Source organism: Stenella coeruleoalba (genome assembly GCF_951394435.1).
Source record: "Stenella coeruleoalba genome assembly, chromosome: 8".
Lineage (NCBI taxonomy): Eukaryota > Metazoa > Chordata > Mammalia > Artiodactyla > Delphinidae > Stenella > Stenella coeruleoalba.
In genome coordinates, this window is record NC_137154.1 from 59,538,833 (window position 1) to 59,559,182 (window position 20,350).

General features: G+C 41.1%; 1 protein-coding gene across 7 annotated transcripts in view; it reads right to left on the reverse strand.

Moving 5' to 3' along the window:
• LOC307190962 (uncharacterized protein) overlaps positions 1 to 15,544 on the reverse strand; it is a 445,225-nt gene extending 429,681 nt beyond the window's left edge. For 6 of the 7 annotated variants that reach the window (XR_013829564.1, XR_013829566.1, XR_013829567.1 and 3 more), the window contains exon 1: positions 14,281 to 14,521. Coding sequence is in view for 3 of the 7 variants with exons in the window: in XM_079930478.1 (XP_079786604.1) it covers positions 14,281 to 14,288 (8 nt within the window). In the remaining 4 variants the exon portion in view is untranslated. Of the gene's footprint in view, positions 1 to 14,280; positions 14,522 to 14,893 lie in introns of those variants that run through there. The other variant, XR_013829565.1, reaches the window with a different exon arrangement.
• Between the last annotated feature and the right edge of the window lie 4,806 nt (positions 15,545 to 20,350).

Below are 20,350 nucleotides of genomic sequence, written 5' to 3' on the forward strand. Positions count from 1 at the left end.
TAAAGATTGAGGGGAGAGAAACGGGCCAGTTGGGATAATGCTAATATTCTTTTGTCGTCCTTGCTGTCTCTTCTCCGCAGCGCTGTTCTGGTAGTTAGCACTGACAGGAAGGCCTGTTGGGGATTAGTTCATTTTACAGACTAAACAGCAGAAAAGCTTGCTTGCTTGCTTGCTTTCCCTATTTTTTCTTGAGGAAATTGGCTGCAAGCTGTATTTTCTGGTCTCAGCCAGAGTGCTCAATCCATGGTACTTAAGAAATAACATGCATCTATTCATATCACAGGGAAAACTCAAAGATTCACCTACTTTCTTCCTTTTTCCCAATTCACATCTGAGAGGACTTGTTCAAGCAAAACTAGAAGTAGGGGAAGTTGTTTTCACGGCCCCATTCTCCCAATTCCAAGTCATCCTTTTCCACCTCAGATCTTTATCTACATTACTACCCAAGTGATCAGTTTAAAGACAAATATAGGGCTTTCCTGGTGGCGCAGTGGTTGAGAGCCCGCCTGCCGATGCAGGGGACACAGGTTCGTGTCCCGGTCCAGGAAGATCCCACATGCCGTGGAGCAGCTGGGCCCGTGAGCCATGGCTGCTGGGCCTGCGCGTCCGGAGCCTGTGCTCCGCAACGGGAGAGGCCACAGCAGTGAGAGGCCCGCGTACCGCCAAAAAAAGAAAAGACAAATATAATTACCTCATTTGTGTGACTACAAACCTAGTGGGGCTCCAGTGCTTCAAGAATCTGCTACCACTAACAGAACCATCCTGCCCCTGCCTTTGGGGTCCTGGAACAACTTACTATGAGGTAAGCAGAATATAGAAGATTTTATTAATTGCATTATAACACACACACACTCCATAGGAGCTAGACAAGGTCACAGTCCAAACCTAATTCAAAGAGAGAGGCTTTCACAAAACAAACAAACAAACAAAGCAACCTGCCAATTCTGTGCCCCTCCCAAACCCATGGAACCAAAGGGTCAAAAGGAAAGCTCTCTCACCCTATCCTTTCAATATCAGAGACATTTAACACCTTGGCTTTATTTTTCAAAGAGAAGGTAAACTAAGTGTCTATGTCAGTGGGACCTAGTCCCTTGGTAGGAATACTAGAGATAACACAGGCTAATTAAAGCAATTAGCTGGGACAGGAGAAGGGCAAAAAGAAGCTTCTGTGCAGAGGCCTGGCAGGTTAGCTATCCAGCCTGTAGTAGGACAAAGAGAGGAGGACAGCAAAGGTATCAGCAGCAATGACAGCTAGCTAGGGACGCCCCAAGAGAAATCTCTTTAGTAGCTCCATTATAGCGCTCATCATACCCTATTATACTCACACGCTCAATTGTCTATCACCCCTACTAGGCCGTGAATTCCTTCAGGGCAGAGACTCTGCTTGCTTCTTGCTACCCCAATGCTCACGACAATTGTGGGCTCTATTCCCAACTGTCTATGGGGGTGGTAAAGGCTTGAGAATACACATCTTTAATTGAAATCTGGGCCACTGAATTTTCTTAAGACAATTTCACCCTGAAGAATCAAAATCATATTGTTTTTTCTCTTTCATACAATTTCCCAAACTGCCAGTCCTAAGAGCAGCAACAGTTTGTTCCTAGCACCTAGATTGGAGCCTGGTTGTGAGCACGTACGCCGCACAGTTTCATTAGGACTAGCCCCAAATTACCGAATTTGAGCACCCTCTGACCAGGAGAGGAAAAGGTTTATGACCTCTAAATGGAACTTAGAAGCGTCAGCCAATTCCGTAGCCCCACCCAAGTGCATCCACTGTCTGTCTGAAGCCTTGATGGACCGGCTGGCATATTTCATTGGCAGCCAGCCTCCAATAGCCTCACTCCACCTAAGGCAGACTATTCCAAAGAACAGGACGAATGGGGCTTCAGCGTGGAGCTCCCTCCTCCCCCCAGTTTCTGCCGGAAATACCAACATAGACCAACTGTCCAGTTTTCTATGATCCACACCACAACTGGTGAACATTCTACCTGCCATCTGTCCCTTTTTTTCCTGTCAGATTTCTCACAAGGCAAAGGAAACTGATTGTGTTTTTACATATTAATTAAATTGATACCAGTAACAAACATCGGACTGAGGTGTACAACTTAATGAATGCAGCCTGTTCAGGATAATCATGTCTGCACAAGATGGAGTGGCAGTCATCTATCAGAAATGGCAGGCCCTGCCGCCTGCCCACTCCCAGCTTGGAGCTCACCTCAGCAGCCCTTGGAGTGTCTACTGTTCTCTCTGTCCTACACGTGTTTCCTCTGGAGTATGGATGTCATGGGGATGCCAAACCTTGTAGAGAGCCTGTCCTCGGACTGGCAGTGAAGTCCAGTGGGAAGAGCACCCACTTTGGGGCCAGGCAGATCTGGGTGCAGATCCCCACTCTCAACTTAAAGAAAAATGCACAACATGAGAGCTGTGAGTTTAAGTTTTACTTGGGGTCTCACTGAGAAACATAGACCAGAGATGGCTCTGAGGAACTGCTTGCTCTGAAGAGGTAGAGGTGGGGCCACTATATATACGAATTTTTTGGCTAGGAAATACATGCAGTCAAGCATACATCTTGGTAAAAGATTACTGCTAAGCATAAAGAACAGACATCTCAGGTTAATGATTTTAGTGCTTTTCTACTTATGGGAAGATGCAAGAATCTGGGGTCATTGAAATTCTTCCGGAGATACACATCTAACTATCTAGGGTACCATTTATTCAAAGAACAGAGTGCCTCATCCTGTTTTTCATCCTGAATTCCTCTCAGGGTGCAGTGTAGGTGGGCAACTGCAGTGCGTTGCAGCTTAACGCTTGTAGAACCAGATGATGAGTGATACTCTTTGTTCTTGTTTTTTTGTTCACACCACTCTGAGTACTAATAGTAGGATGCACTTAGACAAGTCACTGGTCTTCTCTAAGCCTCACCTTCCTTAATATGTAATTCAAGTTTTGCAATACCTACCTTTGAAGATTCTTATGGGATCAGAAATGAGGTCTGTAAAGCACGTGGCTTGCTACTGGCCTTCCATAAGTGGTAGTCAATGGTAGGCTGTAAATAGTCATGTGTGTCCTGGTTAGTGGACATCATCAGAAAATCTTCAAACAATAAATGCTGGAGAGGGTGTGGAGAAAAGGGAACCCTCTTGCACTGTTGGTGGGAATGTAATTCAGCCAGTATGGAGAACAGTATGGAGCTTCCTTAAAGAACTAAAAATAGAGCTACCATATGACCCAGCAATCCCACTACTGGGCATATACCCAGAGAAAACCATAATTCAAAAAGACACATGCACCCCAATGTTCACTGCAACACTATTTACAATAGCCGGGTCATGGAAGCAACTTAAATGCCCATCGACAGACAAATGGATAAAGATGTGGTACATACATACAATGGAATATTACTCGGCCATGAAAAGGAATGAAATTGGGTCATCTGTAGAGATGTGGATGGACCTAGAGACTGTCATACATAGTGAAGTAAATCAGAAAAGGGAAAACAAATATTGTATCTTAAGACATACTTGTGTAATCTAGAAAAATGGTATAGATTAACTGGTTTGCAAGGCAGATATAGAGATACAGATGTAGAGAACAAACATATGGACACCAAGCGGGGAAAGAGAGGGGTGGGATGAATTGGGAGATTGGGACTAACATATATGCGCTTATATGTATAAAATAAATAACTAATGAGAACCTGCTGTATAGCACAGGGAACTCCACTTCGCTGTACAGTGGAAACTAACACAACATTGTAAAACAACTATTCCCCAATTTAAAAAAAAAAAGGCATGTGTGTCAACCTCCATTAAAAAACTACATCTGGGGGCTTCCCTGGTGGCGCAGTGGTTGAGAGTCCGACTGCCGATGCAGGGGACACGGGTTCGTGCCCCGGTCCGGGAAGATCCCACAGGCCGCAGAGCGGCTGGGCCCGTGAGCCATGGCCCCTGAGCCTGCACGTCCGGAGCCTGTGCTCCACAACAGGAAAGGCCACAACAGTGAGAGGCCCGCGTACTGCAAAAAAAAAAAAAAAAACTACATCTGTATTGTTATTGCCGTTATTTTTAATCATTTTAGTATATTATTTGGGAGTATAGAAGACTTTTCCAGAATGAGATTAACAGGATTAGAATGGAAGGGTAATATCCACTTGATGGAATGAAATAAAGAATCATCAGTCATATAATATTCAAGCAGCCTTTTTCCTATGTTAGCTAGGTCCTTTATTTTAGTTCATTTCAATCCCCTTATCTACAAGCAAAAATAAGGAAAATGGGGTTTTAACCATAGAGCCAGACTTCACCTAGAGGAGAACACTGCTAAAAGCCTGGAATGTCATTCAAGATTCAACAGAGCCCTAGCAACCCAGTTTTCCTGTCGCTCCCTCAGCAGCCAGGTTCACTGAGTCCAGTCTTCTGCCACTCAACACTCCCCTTACGGACTCGTCCCGCTCCTCTTGTTCTCACTGACACTGGATCCCCTTTCTGACCTTCTCAAGGTTTCTGCTTATACACAGCTTCTACTCATTCATGGCTCTGACTGCTCACGACTTCTACGGTTTCATGAAGTCCTGTTTATACCTCTCATGGTGCCCTTTTTGTGTTCTCTGCCTCCACAGTCAACTGCCAATTCTACATCTCATATTAAAACTCCCCAGTGGAGAAGAACTTATTGTTCAGTTTATCACTGTCAAAGATAATCACCATCAACCGAGCGGGGAATACCTTATATCAGGCTACCTCAAATCAGATACCTACCAGCCTCAATTCAGATATCAACCCCTGTCCAGTCAATTATGGTCAGGACCTCAGAATCAAACTCTACCTATGCACAGGAACCCCTAGGGCTGCTTCCATCTACAGTAGGCTGTAGGCTTGGCAGGCACTCAGCACAATAGATTCCTCTCCAAAACATCTATTTCCTCAGGCATTTTTATTTCAGAGAGGGCTTGTTACATGAAACAGAGACTTGATTACTGCACCAGAGATCATACTTATTATACAGGATTGCCTGTTTCAGAAATTTCAGAGTAAATCAGAACAACAAAATGCCATTCCTAAACCATGTCCTTTGGAACAGGGAGCTTTTGAATCATAAATGACTTTGTACTTATTTGCAAATCCAACCAAGTTAATACAAAATCCATTTGCAGAGTTTGGATAGAGGGTTCATAATGTTACCAAGTAAACTGGGAAATGTTCCAGGTGCTGTGTCATAGAAGCAGGGTGTGATACCTGACTTACTCTCATTCTCAATCCTGTAATGGGAACTCCTCCATTCAATAAGTACTTATGGGTCAGATACTAACAAAAAAGCAACTGCTTACTGATTGTTTTGATACCTATGGATGAGGAGAGACAGTCTCAAAATAGCTTTGGTGGATGCCAGGTGGTGAGCCTTGTGAAAATTGGTAAAACAATTGCATTTCATGCCTGAAATTCACACCTCTAATCGTGATGTTCCACTGCTTTATTTCTTGGCAACACATCCTTAACTGATTGCATTGCAGCACAAAAGACTAACAATTCAACAAAGCCAACTCTCTTTGCTTGTAATCTGGATGAATTTCTGTTTTATTCTGTCAAGAAAGAAGTGTGAGGGAGCGGAAAAAAAGTTGGCCAAACCAGGAGCTTTTTTTTAAATTAATGTTTGGGAGCATCATACTGCGCTTTATGGTAGTTGAAGGCAATTTGCTTGACTTATTAAATGATGAAAAGCAAAGTAACATTGTTTTATGAATGATCACAAGGTCAGAGGGCTCAAGGGTGGTATATAGCAACAGGAACAATCTCGCCTGTTAAATGCTGCTGAGAGCCATTACCCAGATGTCATTCTTATCAAAGAAGTAGTCTTACAATTTCATGTCTCACACAGGCTGGACAGACCATATCTGAGCAGCCCCAGTGTGGTGCTTTTGTAATATAGAATTTGTTGAATGAACGGCATGAAGAGGCTTAGTAGGTACCTCCATGATGCCCCAGGCAACAAAGTCCTTTTGCTTAGAAGAATAAATTGAAATGATCTACTTAAGGGGCTGTCTCTCCAGTTAGAAGGAGGGGACCCTTCATCTCTATTGTCTCAGTGCCTAGCAGATAGTCAATGCAAGCTTGTTGAATTACATGGGGTGGGGTTCAGCTCAGATACCTCAGATACCTCTTATGAGGGATTACTGATAACATTTGGAAACAAAAGGGTTAGCTAAGGATGACTTACTGGGGTGAGTGTATAGTTCCTTAAAAATTCATATATATGTACATATATGATCTATAATATAAATATCACATGTATATATGCATTTATACATACATATATCATAAACTATACAGTGGGTTCTGGTATCACCAGAATGACTGGGTCTATTTGGGGGTCAACCCAAACTGCCTCTCTGCTCATTCACTGCTGATTTTCTTCTTGTTAGAGACTGTTCTACACTTGAATAGCCCCAGATTGGCTTAAAATTTCCATCCTCAGCATTACTAAGGATTGTCCCACCCTCACCCAAAGTGACACTTTTCAACCTAACCTGTTAGCTCAAGAAGAGCTGTCCTGGGCTGGGTCTTTAAGCAGTTCCTCTGCTCTTGGGAGGCTGCTTAAAGAGTTGGGAAGAACACTTGCAAAATACACAGTCAAGGACTTGTGTCCCTAGTTACTTAATTTCTTTAAGTTTCTATTTCTTCTTCTCTACAATGAGCATAATAATGTACCTATCTAGTAGGGATATTGTAGAGATTAAATTAGATTATATGTAAAGTACTGAATAGAGTTTGGGGCACATAATAAACCCTTTAAAAGCAGTAGTTACTTTTAATCACCATTTTTTCCACATGATTATCTTCTCTGAACATTCTGACTTATAAATCATAGGACTGAATCTGTTTCTGCTCTTCTAAGAGGGTGAAGTGAGCAATGTAGCTACTTTTCATTAGCATGTGAACTAAAAAACCAGAGCCTCTCCCAGGCAGAGACCACCTGGTATTTCTTCTCCAATATTATGAAACACAGTCCCCATTCCTGATTGTGTAACTACTTCAAACTCAGCATGGTATGGGCTACACTTCAAGGTCTCAGCAAACAGGATTATTGATTGTCATATAATCCCTTAATTTATAGATGAGAAGAAAAGGTCTTGAACTCTGAATCTTTGGGACAGTGAGTCTGATTCTCTCCTTGAACCAACCTAAATCCCAAATCTCAGGTATGGACATCCTGAAATATTTCCTTTGGCAGATATTAAATGAGTGCCCATTCTGTGTAAAGTGCTGTGCTGGATCCTTCCCTGATGCCCTAGCTTGGGTCACCTGTCCTCCTCGTGTCCCACAGAAACCAGGATATGACTGAACTGGCCTATCACACACGCTGCATCAAAACTGCCTGTTTACTTGTCTGACACTCTTTATGTAATACCAGCTCTTTTAACCAATCTCTACTTCATCAACTCTCAGATTAAGCATTCACCTCTACAGCCTGCTGACTGAGGACCACTGACGCTTAGGACTGATAGGCTGTTTGCCTATCAGTGTTCACACATTTTTTGCTCCTGACATCTAGGTTGTGAATTTGCCAAGAACCAGTGATGCTTGCTCCCAAATCTTTTTCTGCTTATTATAGCTGATATTGTAATATGTAATTTAATTAACTATTAGAAGCCCTTTAAATATGGGTACAAAAAGAGGGCTGTTATAGCAATAATACTAAACAGAATGTTTTGAAAAGACTCAATGAAGGTGAGTCATCTTTTAAATGCTATTAAATTAGCAATGAGAGAAAAGGTTTTTAAAAATTGGGAAAAAAATATATAAAATCTTTTAAAGATTGTGCATTTGGTTTGCTTGGCAAGTACCTAACTTTTAGAACTACTTTAAAGAAACAGAATTTGGAAATTGTAAGCAGTGCAATGCGGGTGGGATTTATGCACGTAAAATGGCAAGACCTCCTATTAGCAGATGCAAAGAGAAAAGTGACCCTACATTAAAAGACTGATGATTAAATATGCCCTCTACTGTTATAAGTTAAAATGTTTTAGGTATGTATACATCATTTTAATGGTACTTTAAGCAATTGTTTCAATTAACCAAACAATAACTTATATGAATCACATAGTCTCATATTGCCTTGGTTATACAATGTATCCCAAGTCTAATACAGTGGTTGAAACATCGGGGTGTGGGGGAAAAGAGGAAAAGAGGAAATACAGTGGAAAAGAGGAAGGGGGGAGGGAGGGAGAGAAGAAGGAAGGAAGGGAGGAAGGGAGGGAGGGAGGGAGATAGAGAAAGGAGTGACTTTGAGTGATTTAAGTGAAAATTTGGTTCTTGGGCTGCCAAAGTGGCAGGTCAGGAAGATGTAACACTTTTCAAGTCCGTCACAAGGTGAGAAGGGCTTAGTTTGCCCCTATTCTCCCCCTGACCCCAGCAAAAAAAAAAAAAAAAAAGTTTCAAGTCAAAACTCAAAAAATTTGAAAAGATTCTCTCCGACTACTACTTCTCCTGCATTTATTATTTATGCTCTTCTTCCAAACTTCTGCAAATTAGTCCATTGTGCATGCAGGAAGAGGTGGATTTTACATATCTCCACAGCCAGAGGAAGGTGAGAGAAGAGTCTAAAACTAGCACAGGAGGAGGTAATTCTGACCTGACAACTTCCAGCTCCAGATGTGTCGAAGGTTAGGAAGTTCCTCTTTTATGCATAATTGTTGGGATGAACAAGAGAATAGGAAACTAAGGAAAACTAACCCTAATTAAGCCTTACTGCACCCCAGCCCTGTACCAGTCCTTTGCTTATTTAATCTTACAGTGATCCTGTGAGGGAGGCATTGTTATCCTCACTTTATAGGGGAGAAAACGGACCCACTGAAGTCAAGTCGTTTGCTCAGAATCACACAGCTGGTAAAAGGAAGGAAATACCTGCACCTTCCCTGACCCCACCTTGCTCCCCAGCCTCATCACTGATATGCTTGGGCCAGTTGGAATTGGTTTGCATTAAGTGCTGAGCCCACAAGAAAATCTAGAGATTTAAAATTTTGTCTAGTCATGACCAAGAGCAGAAACATAAGGAAAGAAACAATGAAGCACACCCACTGTCTCCATTCTCATCACAATGCAAGCATCACTGTCTGGCACTCCAAATTACACGAGGTGTGAAGGACCACTTGAGTACAGTGGAGGGTCCTTGTACATATTTGGGTAATTAGGGATGAGATTCTTCTAACCATTCATTGACCAAAGCAATTCCTATCACAGAAGCTTCTGCTCACACACCTTTTTTTGTTTGTTTGTTTTTTGGCGGTACGCGGGCCTCTCTCACTGTTGTGGCCTCTCCCGCTGCGGAGCACAGGCTCCAGACGGGCAGGCTCAGCGGCCATGGCTCACGGGCCTAGCTTCTCCACGGCCTGTGGGATCTTTCCGGACCGGGGCACGAACCCGTGTCCCCTGCATCAGCAGGCGGACTCTCAACCACTGCGCCACCAGGGAAGCCCTTGTTTGTCTTTAAATCTGCATGAAAACAATTTCCCAGGGTAAGAATCCCACCTGGAGGATGAGAGCAAATCTGGACCATCCCTCCACAAAATTGTAAAGGAGATAAACTATACAAAGGCATAATGCAGAACAAATGCTCAAAAAAAACTGCTAAGTATGAACTTTATGGCATGATTATATTGAATCCTCAATAACAACCCTTTGAGAGAGATGCTATTATTATTCCCATTTTGTTGATAAGGTAACTGAGGTTTCAAAGCCAATCATTTTTCTGAATTCACTCTGCTATTAAGTATTGACGAGGGAATTAAAACTCAAGTTTCCATGAACAAATTTCGGACTTTCAAGGGGTATTATATACTGCATATCTAAGCAATAGAAATACTAAAAGATTGACTAATGGGCTCAGAAGTCAAAACATTACCCTTTGCCTCTAGCCCCAATCCCAAGAAACTCCCAAGCCTGGATGCTTCCTTCACCCCTTTTTGTGCTACTATGCTCTCCCTAGAAACTATGAAACTCCTGTCACAAGCAATCTGACTTAAGCCCATTCACACTCAAGTGTAAATAAAGTTTAATCAATAAGGCTTAAGCTTTATTTATTCATTTAAATTGATTATTTAAGCTTAAAAATAAAACTTAAGTAAAAATTCATTATTTCTTTACCAATGCAATTAATTATTCACATCTAAATTAAGATAAACAAGGCTTAATATATCAACCCTGGATAGAAAGCCCCAGTCAGGTCCGGGTTGGCTTTGGGTTCTCCTTCCTTCTCTCTGCCTCAGTGGTCTACTTTCTCCCTTTCCTCTAGGCTGCCACCACCTATCCCATGCCTCAGGAGTCTTCTCCCCCAAGCCCATCTCCAAAATAGGATACCATCTCCCCAAAAAGCCCAATTCTTATAATTTTTGAGAGAAATTCACAGACCCTTGGTGATTTAAGAATTCCCTTATGCGGTACAAAGGATAAATAAACAGAAGATAACATGGGGTAATGTGGCAGGTTTTATTTTCTAAGATAGCCACAATATCTCCCAGCCCACATACTCTTATTAAAATGTGACCCTGGCACCCTTCTCATTAAGTAGCAAAGTCTTGTGTCTACTTCTTTGAACCTGAGTGGATCTTCATGACTGCCTGACAATAGAGAAGGGTGGAGATGATGCTGTGTGACTTCCCATTAAACAAAATGCCATAACCTTTCTCCTTGCTTTCTGACAACAATTGCTTTTAGAACTCAGACATCACGCTATCAATAACCCCAAATCAGCCCATGGTGAATGACCATATTGAAGAAGTCACAGTAGGTATTCTGGTCAACAGATCAGCTAGACTGGTTTTCTGTCCTCCACAGCCTCACAATCCTTTAACTACTATCCAGTTGACAGTGTAATATTATTGCCTTATTTCTTATCTCCCAACAGGACTGAACTTATTGAAAGTAATCAGATCTAGACCCTAGTTCAATGTACATAGTAGCACTGTTAAAATGGGTTTTTTTTAATTCAATAACTAAATGAAATATTAATTCTTAGTTGTTGGTCAAAGAAGGTTACCTGAGAAAGGTGACATTTGAGCTGGGTATAGAAGAATGGGTTAAACTGGAACATTCTAAGGAGAGAATTCTATTTGTGTAAAAACAGAGACAGCAAACTGATGGGCATTTATGGAGGACAGCAAAATATGTGAAGTAGGCACACAGATCATATGGGAAGAAACAGTGAGAAGAATGTGGTAAGGTAGGGTGTGATGAGTCATGTATTGATATAAATGAGTCTTTAGAATCTCAACTTCATTTGGTGGCCATTGGGAGATACTGAAAACTTCTAAGAAAGGAAAACATGATACCAATATTCCCTAAGTCACATTTCCAAAGTTTAAATCACTTGTTCACGACTTAAGTGTTGATCTAATTAATCACATCTTACATAAATGTTTGGACACATTGTTTCCATACTTAATCGTCAACGATGTTAGGATTCCTGGTCAAAATCATGTTCCTGAGTTGAACAAGTGCTAATCCTTGGCTTTCTCTGAGAACCTGGGATGTGCTTAGAAATAACTGGCACCTTATGACAAGTTTTCCATGTCCCGGTGCAACGGAGCTCCAGATGGAATCACCAGCCAGGCCTTCCCGTATGCCCCTCAGCAAAGGTAATGTGATGAAAGAATCATTATCCAGAGAGAAGCAGAATATTAACTCCAGCAGCACCTCAGACAGTGCTTTGCAAAGACTCCTTTCCAAATAGCCTGAAGCTGATGTTTGACAAGTGCAGGCTGGGACCAGCTTCCCTTATTTGTGGCTCTGAAGGAAAACTGTGAGATTTTAACATGATTTCTAAATGACATCCAGCTTTATCGCTAAAAACAGATTCTTCTTGTAGATCCAATTCATGTGTATTCATCAAACACGTAGAGAAGATCTACTATAAGCCAGCCATTTTATACACACTACTTCATTTAATTCTTTCTTCATAAGAGATGGGTCAATTATAATACCTGTTTTAGAGATGATGAAGCCTAAGTTCAAGGACATTAGATAATTAGGCCAAGGTCACACAGTCAGTAAAAGCTAGTTCCAAACACTGGTGGCTATATTTTTTTCCTCCTCTACTCACCAATTCTGTCTCTATGTGACAGGAATCAGATTGGGAGTACAAAATTGAATAAGATGTCATCCTTCCAATAAAGGGCCTCACAAACTATGCAGAAGACAATAGGTACGCAAAGAAGAAATAATTAAGAGCCAAATAGAAAGACCAATAAATGTAGTAGAAGCATTAAAAAAAAATGACTAATTACTTCCAGTCACAAAAGATCTGGGAAGGCCTTACAAAGGAGAAAAACTCAACATGGATTTTCATGAAAGAACAGGATTTTGATTGATGGTGAACTAGAAGACCACTAAGTGACCACCCTTGGAGTTTTGAGGTGGTACTGAGCTGTCAAACAGACCTGAGTCCAACAGAAATCTCAGGATCAATTCTAGATATTGGAGGTGTCAGATACATATCTAAAGAAACATACTTATTGTGCATAAAATGTAAAACAATATATTGGAAGACTAAGAAAAAGAATAGCATGTATTAATAAATTTAAAATCAAACAAAATTAGCAAACCCAGTGCATCAATTCATAAAGGGGTCTAGGAAAAAACCCAGCCGACATGACTAAGTTTCCTTTCTTCTAGGAATGCAAAAAATCCCTTAATGTAATTCACCAAATAAAATATTCCAGGAGAAAAACCGAAACAGAACACAATTTTAATTAATATTCCTTTTTGGTTAAAACTCTCAGCAAATTAGGAGTTGAATAAAATTTCCTTAAACCGATAAAGGATATCTACCAAAACAAAATACAAACAAAAAAGACATATTCAAAGGGAAAATGTTAAATGTATCTCCCTCTAAAATCAAGGAGACACTTTGCTGTAGAGCAGAAACTAACGCAACATTGTAAATCAACTATACTGCAACAAAAAATTTTTTTAACTGTATAAAAAATGACAAAACAGGAACTGAAATAATACCATCGATAAATTGCAATTATCATGAAAAAATAAAATAAAATCAAGGAGATAACAAGGGTGTCCATTATCACTGTTAATCTTTAATACTGCATTTAAGGTAACTGTCCAGAATAATTACCCAAGAAAGAAAAAAAGATGTGTAAGCACTGCATTGAAATGAAGAAACAAAACTATCACACTTCGTAAAAAAATTAACAACAGAAACCTCAGTTAAATAGAGTTGGGAGACCAGAAGGGGGAACTCTTACACCCTACCACAATAGCAGAGCCCTACAAGGGGAAGAAAAGCCCCCTTCACTCCTGGCAAGAACTCAGCCAATGAAAAGCCACGGACTCTTTGTTTACTATAGCCCTCCCAACTTCCTTTTCCCCCCTATAAAAGAATTCTACTCTCCTTTTTGGCTTGAGACTTGCACATGACTCTCCATGGTTGCAGACCCCAAGTTGCAATTCCCTGCTTATCCCAAATAAACCCTTTTTTGTTGTCATTGTTGCTAGAGAAATAATTGGCAGTCTATTTGTTTTAGGTCAACAGGTTGATATGAGTATCTACTTAGAAAATTCAAAAGAAACTTCAGACAGATTAGCAGAATGAATATTCTAATTTGAGAAGAACAGAACTTGGCTAAACTTTTAAAATTCGACTCAATATTATAAAGTCAGTTTTCTCCAAAACTACCAAATTTCAATCAAATCTCAGCAAGTTTTTCTTGTGACTTTACAAGCTAATTCTAAAATATATTTGGAAGAACAAAAGCTAAGAAAAATTATCCAAGTATGCTATATGGAAACAGAGTTACATTACAGATCAATGGGGAAAGTATAGTCAAGACTTTCTTACAACAAGATGCATGAACTACAAAATCTAACAGGACAGTATTAATAAATTTGATTACATTATACTTAAACATCTTAATCAAAAGAAGCTATGAAGAAAATTTTTAAATAAACCATGAAATGGCAGAAGATACTTATTCTAAAAAAATTATCCAGAATATATTAGGTTGAACAATATAAAACTGCCATTTTTAGAGGTGAAGAAAGGTCAAACATTGACAGTTAATTTGGTTAAATCTAATATAAAGAATTCCTATAAATCATTAAAAGAAAGCTAAGAAGGGAGTGACATCAGCATCATGGCTGCATAAGGCGTCCCTCACTTTTTGTCCACTTACCCTCCCAACAACAAATACCAGCATCCATCTAGAAACAAAAGCGTGTGAGAGGTGTGGGATTTAGCACCCTACACCGAGGAACCCAGGGGAGTCTCACCCACCTGTGCATCAGGTAATAGGCCAACAGACCACAGTCCCGGCTGTAGACCCTGAAAAGTGACCTGTGAATCAGCTCTAGCCCCTCTGCATCAACGTCCAAATCCCTGGAGAACACTGACTTAGACAATCACCCATGTTAGGGCAGAGACAGCCTCTGTGGAAGTCCAGGTTCCCAGAGAAGAACCAGCAAAACAGTACAAGTTTGGAAGCCCTGGAGTGGGTAATATAATAGGGAAGAACAAATCTGACTCCATATTAGATCTGTTTCTTTTACTTAAACCTTTGTATTCTTTTGCTTTTGCTTAGAGTTAAGAATGTTGCCTATAACCTGAAATATACAGGACAGCTGATTCTCAAGGCTCTGACCTTTAAGAGTATAACACTTTTCTATTCATATGGAGATAAAAAGTTGCAAAACAGAATAACATTTGTCTTATCGGAGGTTTACAGGAACATCGTGACCTGACCTCCATGGACAACTGCAAGAACAAAGGATTCTGACACCAAGAAAATTTTAACACCCAACCATGCCCCAACTCATCTTGCCTTTAAAAATGCTTTGCTGAAACCACGTGCTTGTGTTCAATAACAGTAAGAAGAACAGTTTGGCTTTACCTGCATCACCCCTTCTTCAATGTGGCGGAGTTCAGGGCCGAGAGATCTTCCTTGGCCCCCGATTTCTCCCTTTGGGGGAAAGAGAGCCGGTGAGTGACACCTGGCTTTCCCAGCTCTGCTGATGCCGCTGAAGAGGATCATTTTTCTCTCAGCCCCACCTTCTAGAGATGGGTTCCATGAGCCACTGTGGACACCAGAATACAGGGATGCTCAAGTCCCTTATAGGAAATGGCGCAGTACACTTGGCCCTCCATATCGGAGGGTTCTGCATCCACAGTTCCACAAACAACAGAATGAATTTTGGTCGGAGGTTGGTTGAATCCCCAGATGCGGAACCAGCTGATACAGAAAACCAGCCCAGTGCATTAAATCAGGAGCTCCAAGACTGTGGGATGCGAAGAGTCTGGGAAAGTACCCAGGACTCTCAGAGGGCACTGAAGGGACACAGAGCTTATTAAGTGTGTGGTGGACTCCATCTAGAAGCCTGCCCACCAGCTGCTGGGAGAGCCCACCGATGACAGCCCAGCTGACCCACACACACTCCTAGCGCCACTCGTGCTGACTCTGCAGTGGGAAACTGTGTGCCCTCCTGAAGGTGGTGGCGAGGGACAGCTCTGGGAGATGACCAGCGATCACTTGCAGAAAACAGGCTCTAATCTGTGGGCAAGGTTGACACCACAAAGTTGAGCTGTAGCGCCACCTATGAGAAAACAAAAGAGGCTGTCAGCATGGTGTGTTGTAGGATGGAGAGAAGGCATGCAAGCTTAAAACATTCTGCCACAAGAGGGAGAAAGAAATCTGGAGCAGGTGTGGCCACAGAAGGTCTGAGAAAGCCTCAGAATCTCTAGCAGGGCAGATGGAAGGTATTTCTCCCCAGAAGTCAGTAAAAACTGGAGGAGGTGACTGCCACTTCAACTGTGAAGTCAATGATGCAAAGCTCAAAGGAACATCAAAATCAAGGTAATGTAACACCAAAGGACCACAATAACCACTCGGTAACTGAACCCAGAGACAAGGAGACCTGCAATTTACCCAAAAAAGAATCCAAAATAGCTGTTTTAAGGAAACTCAGTGAGTTACAAGAAAACACAGAAAGGGCTTCCCTGGTGGCGCAGTGGTTGAGAGTCCGCCTGCCGATGCAGGGGACATGGGTTCGTGCCCCGGTCTGGGAAGATCCCACATGCCACGGAGCGGCTAGGCCCGTGAGCCATGGCCGCTGAGCCTGCGCGTCCGGAGCCTGTGCTCCGCAAAGGGAGAGGCCACAAAAGTGAAAGGCCCGCGTACCGCAAAAAAAAAAAAAAAAAAAAAAAAAAAGAAAAGAAAACACAGAAAGACAACTCAATGAAATCAGGTATATATGTGTTATATATAGAAAATGGAATATTATTTAGCCATGAGGAAGGAAACCCTGCCATTTGTGACAGATGGATGAACCTTGAAGGCATGATGCTAAGTGAAATAAGTCAGACAGAAAAAGACAAATATTCCATTTATATGTGGAATCCCAGAAACAGAGAGTAGAGTTGTGGTTACCAGGTGTTAGGGGGTAGGGGAAATGAGGATAATGGTCAAAGAGCACAAACTTCCAGTTATAAGATGAAAAAGTTCTAGGGGTCTAAAGTACAGCATGGTAATTATGGTCATAGTATTGTATTATATATACTTGAAAGTTGCTCAGCGAGTAGATCTTAAATGTTCTCAACACAAAAAGGAAATGTACTTATGCGACGTGCTGGAGGTGTTAGCGAATGCTATGGTGGTAACTATTTTGCAATATGTAAGTATATCAAATAAACACGCTGTACACCTTAAACTTACACAATGTCGCATATCAATTCTATTCAATAAGTTTGAAAAAAAGAAAAAGCTAAGCAGTCTTATAGGAAAATGACTAACAGACATAACCAGCATTTCACAGAAGTGTAAGCAACTGGTCAGTCGATAATTGAACAGGCAATAACCACTAGAATCAGGAAAATAAAAATTAAACCTAGAACTAGATGCAACCTCATGTCCTTTAGATTGGCAGAAGTTATAAAATCTGACAATAACAAGAAAAGCAGAGTGGTCCAAGCATTGCAAAAGGAATAGAACAAAGAGACTTTTCATTCAGCACTGGTTTTCCATTTTGGAATCAGCCATTATTGCTCCTTGCCCTTTTAATCCCATCTCTCTCCAGGACAAAAGCAAGAACAGAGGGCATACCTGGGCATTATATTGGAGAGCTAGACTCTTGTAACCTGTGCAACATTCACATTTTTTCAGACATCACAAGAACAGTAGATACAAAATTGTTGTACTCTACTTTAAAACAGGAAGCCTATACTTTAAGGCAGTGGTTCTCAAACTTTGTACCAGAATCACCTGGAGAAATTCAGATTACTTGGTTCCACTCTCAGCATTTTCTGATCCAGGTGTTTGTGATAGGGCCAAGAATTTGCATTTCTAACAAGCCCCTAGGTGATGCTGATGCTGTGGTCTGTGATGATGATGATGATGTGTTCTGGGGACCACACTCTGAGAACTCTCGCTCTAGAGAATGAACTTTGGTATATTATAGGCTGAGAAGAAAGGAATGATGCAATGGAAGGGAAGTTAGCATTTATTTGGGGCCCACTATGTGCCAGGCAGTGTGCTTTTAAATAAGTCACTAATAGTCACAGCAAATCTGTAAAGCAGGTGTTGTTAATCCCATTTCACAGACGAGGAAATAAGGCTCTCAAAGGTTATACCTTTTCCAGTATCCCACAGGTAGTATATGACAGAAAAGATTAAAATGTAGGTCTATCTGACTACAGCTCTGATATTCTTTGCCCCACACTCCATGACCCTCAATGAGAGAAAACATCCTCTACTATTGGTATCACTGGATAAAATGTGAGCAGGCCACAGTTGCCTGGTATGGGCCAGTGCAGTCAATATACATAAGCTGGAAGTGTAGAACCTAAATAATGAAGGTAGAGGTGGCATTCCAGGAAAACAAAAATACTAGCCCAGCCCTAAGGGCTATCGTCATGCTAATGTGAAGAGTAAGAAAGAACATTGTAGATATTCCCATATATTTTTTCAAGTTTTATAGAGAACTGTGAACACACAATTATGCTTATTTAAGATATAAACAAACTTAATACAATTTATTTCAGTTTATGTTATCTTTTTAGCAAATGCTTATGCTATTTATGTAAAGTCTCAAAATAAAGGATTCCAACAGAGGTTATTGAGAAGACATCACTCAATGGAACGGACCCAATATCTTTCTCCAGTCCTTCTCTGGTTGGAGCACTGATGAGATTAGAAATGTTTAAAAAACAAACTCAATTCTTACTCTTAATGTCTCATGTTTCCATGACCATAGGTGCTATGGAATACAATAAGGAGTGCTTTTACCTTTTTTTTTTTTTCAGCCATCCCACATGGTTTGCATGATCTTAGTTCCCGGACCAGGGATTGAACCCAGGCCCCCGGCAGTCAGCACGGAGTCCTAACCACTGGACTGCCAGGGAATTCCCAGGAGTGACTATTTATGCCAGATTCTTCAGACTCCTCTTAAAGCTCTGGTAGAAATCCCTCCTCAGGGATATTTGAAGTGGGAACTGACAGCCAGAGCTCTTTAAGGTGTCTGTGGTTTCTGAATAGGATTACACTACACCTTGTGTGTGTAGTAGTAGAAGAGGCAAGGCATTAAGCAATGCAAACATTTATTACTATTTAAGCTGTATGTTAACATCACATACATCTCTGCAACTCTACAAAAAACTAAAAGGATCAAAATGGCTCACTTGAATTTGTAGTGCTTGCTCGCGTGAATAACTCTCTACCTCTGTTATCTCTTTAAAGCAGGAAAAAAAAAAAAAAAAAACCCAAACCTTCCTATGTGAACAAAACCCAGACTTAACAATGAAGCATAAAACAGCAAACTGCTACTCAGCAGAATTAGTCTAGCTTGTCATAGGAGTCCAGGTACCGATGCTAAGGTAATCAGCTAATTACACTGTATATAGGTGTTCTGATCATCAATTCCAGTGTGTCTTTTTTGCAGGGGGGGATGGTCCCCATAAGAATAAGCAATGCTCAGAACACCAGCTGGGTGTCCTATAATTCAAGTCAGTTCTGACACTATCCACCCAGAACTAGCATCAGATTCTACAGGTTGAAGGCTGAGTCCCAGAAGACTGCCCCCTAACGCACGCGCACGCACGCACACACACACACACACACACACACGCACGCACGCGCGCGCACACACACACTGCAGGTATCAGTAGCAAGCCCAGGTTATTACCTGTGCTTTTTGACCAACTGGCTATAGATCAGAGGTTCCCACAACCCGCTCCTCGGGTTCAATTAGTTTGCTAGAGCAGCTGACGGAACTCAAGAAACTCATCTACCTACTAGATTACTAGATCACCAAATTATTATAAAAGGATATAACTCGGGAACAGCCAAATAAAAGAGGTGCACAGAGTAAGGTATGCGGAAACGCACAGAGCTTCCATGTCTTCTCTAAGCGCCATTCTCCCCAAATGTCCATACGTTCCCTAACCTAGAAGCTCTCCAAACCCTGTCCATTGGAGTTTTTAATGGAGGTTTCATTTTACAAGCAGAATTGATTAAATCATTGGCCATTTGGTCAGGGAGATGGGACTGAAAGTTCCAACCCTCTGATCACATGGTTAGTTCTCCATGCAACAAGCCCCCCATCCTTAGGTGACTGAGGGGCATCCAAATAGTCGCCTCATTAACATAACAAAAGACATCTTTATCACTCTCAACACTTTAAAAATTCCAAGGGTTTTTGGAGCTCTGTGCCAGAAACGGGAGGAAGTCCAAATATTTCTTATTATAAATCACAGTATCACACACTATCATAGCATACTAGGATCTAATATGTTGTCCATTGTAAACCACACCATTTTATTACAGCTTTGGGTTGGGGGGAAGAATCACAAATATTCACCTTTTTAGATTTAACAATAATCTGTATTCATCCATACTTTTTTCTTCAGTGGCCTAATCAAGTTTGGAGGCTAAGTTTTGGACTTTGCATAAACTATGCTCACAATAGTGGCCTTTTCAAATCTTGAAAATTAATAGTGTTATTTTCACGCATAAAGAAGAATTTCACGCATAAAGAAGAATCGATGTTTCATTTGCATAGCCCCCTAGCTTTATACTTTTTCTTAACTGAAGGAAGTATCCTGAAAGTTAGCCAGCTTCTCTTGAAATTCAGCCAAAAGCTTTAGAGAGAGCTGCTTGCCACCAAAATTATAGTCCTTCAAATACATAAACTGGTCACCCCAGTTTCTCTAAGATTCTTGTGATCTATTCTGAGAAATTTTGCAGTTTCTATTTGCTTTCATTGCATTGCCTGACATGTGTCAATCATTCTTCTAGAGACAAAACATATATTTTTAAAATTTTAATGTTGCATCATAAGGCAGTATTTTTGAAGGCATT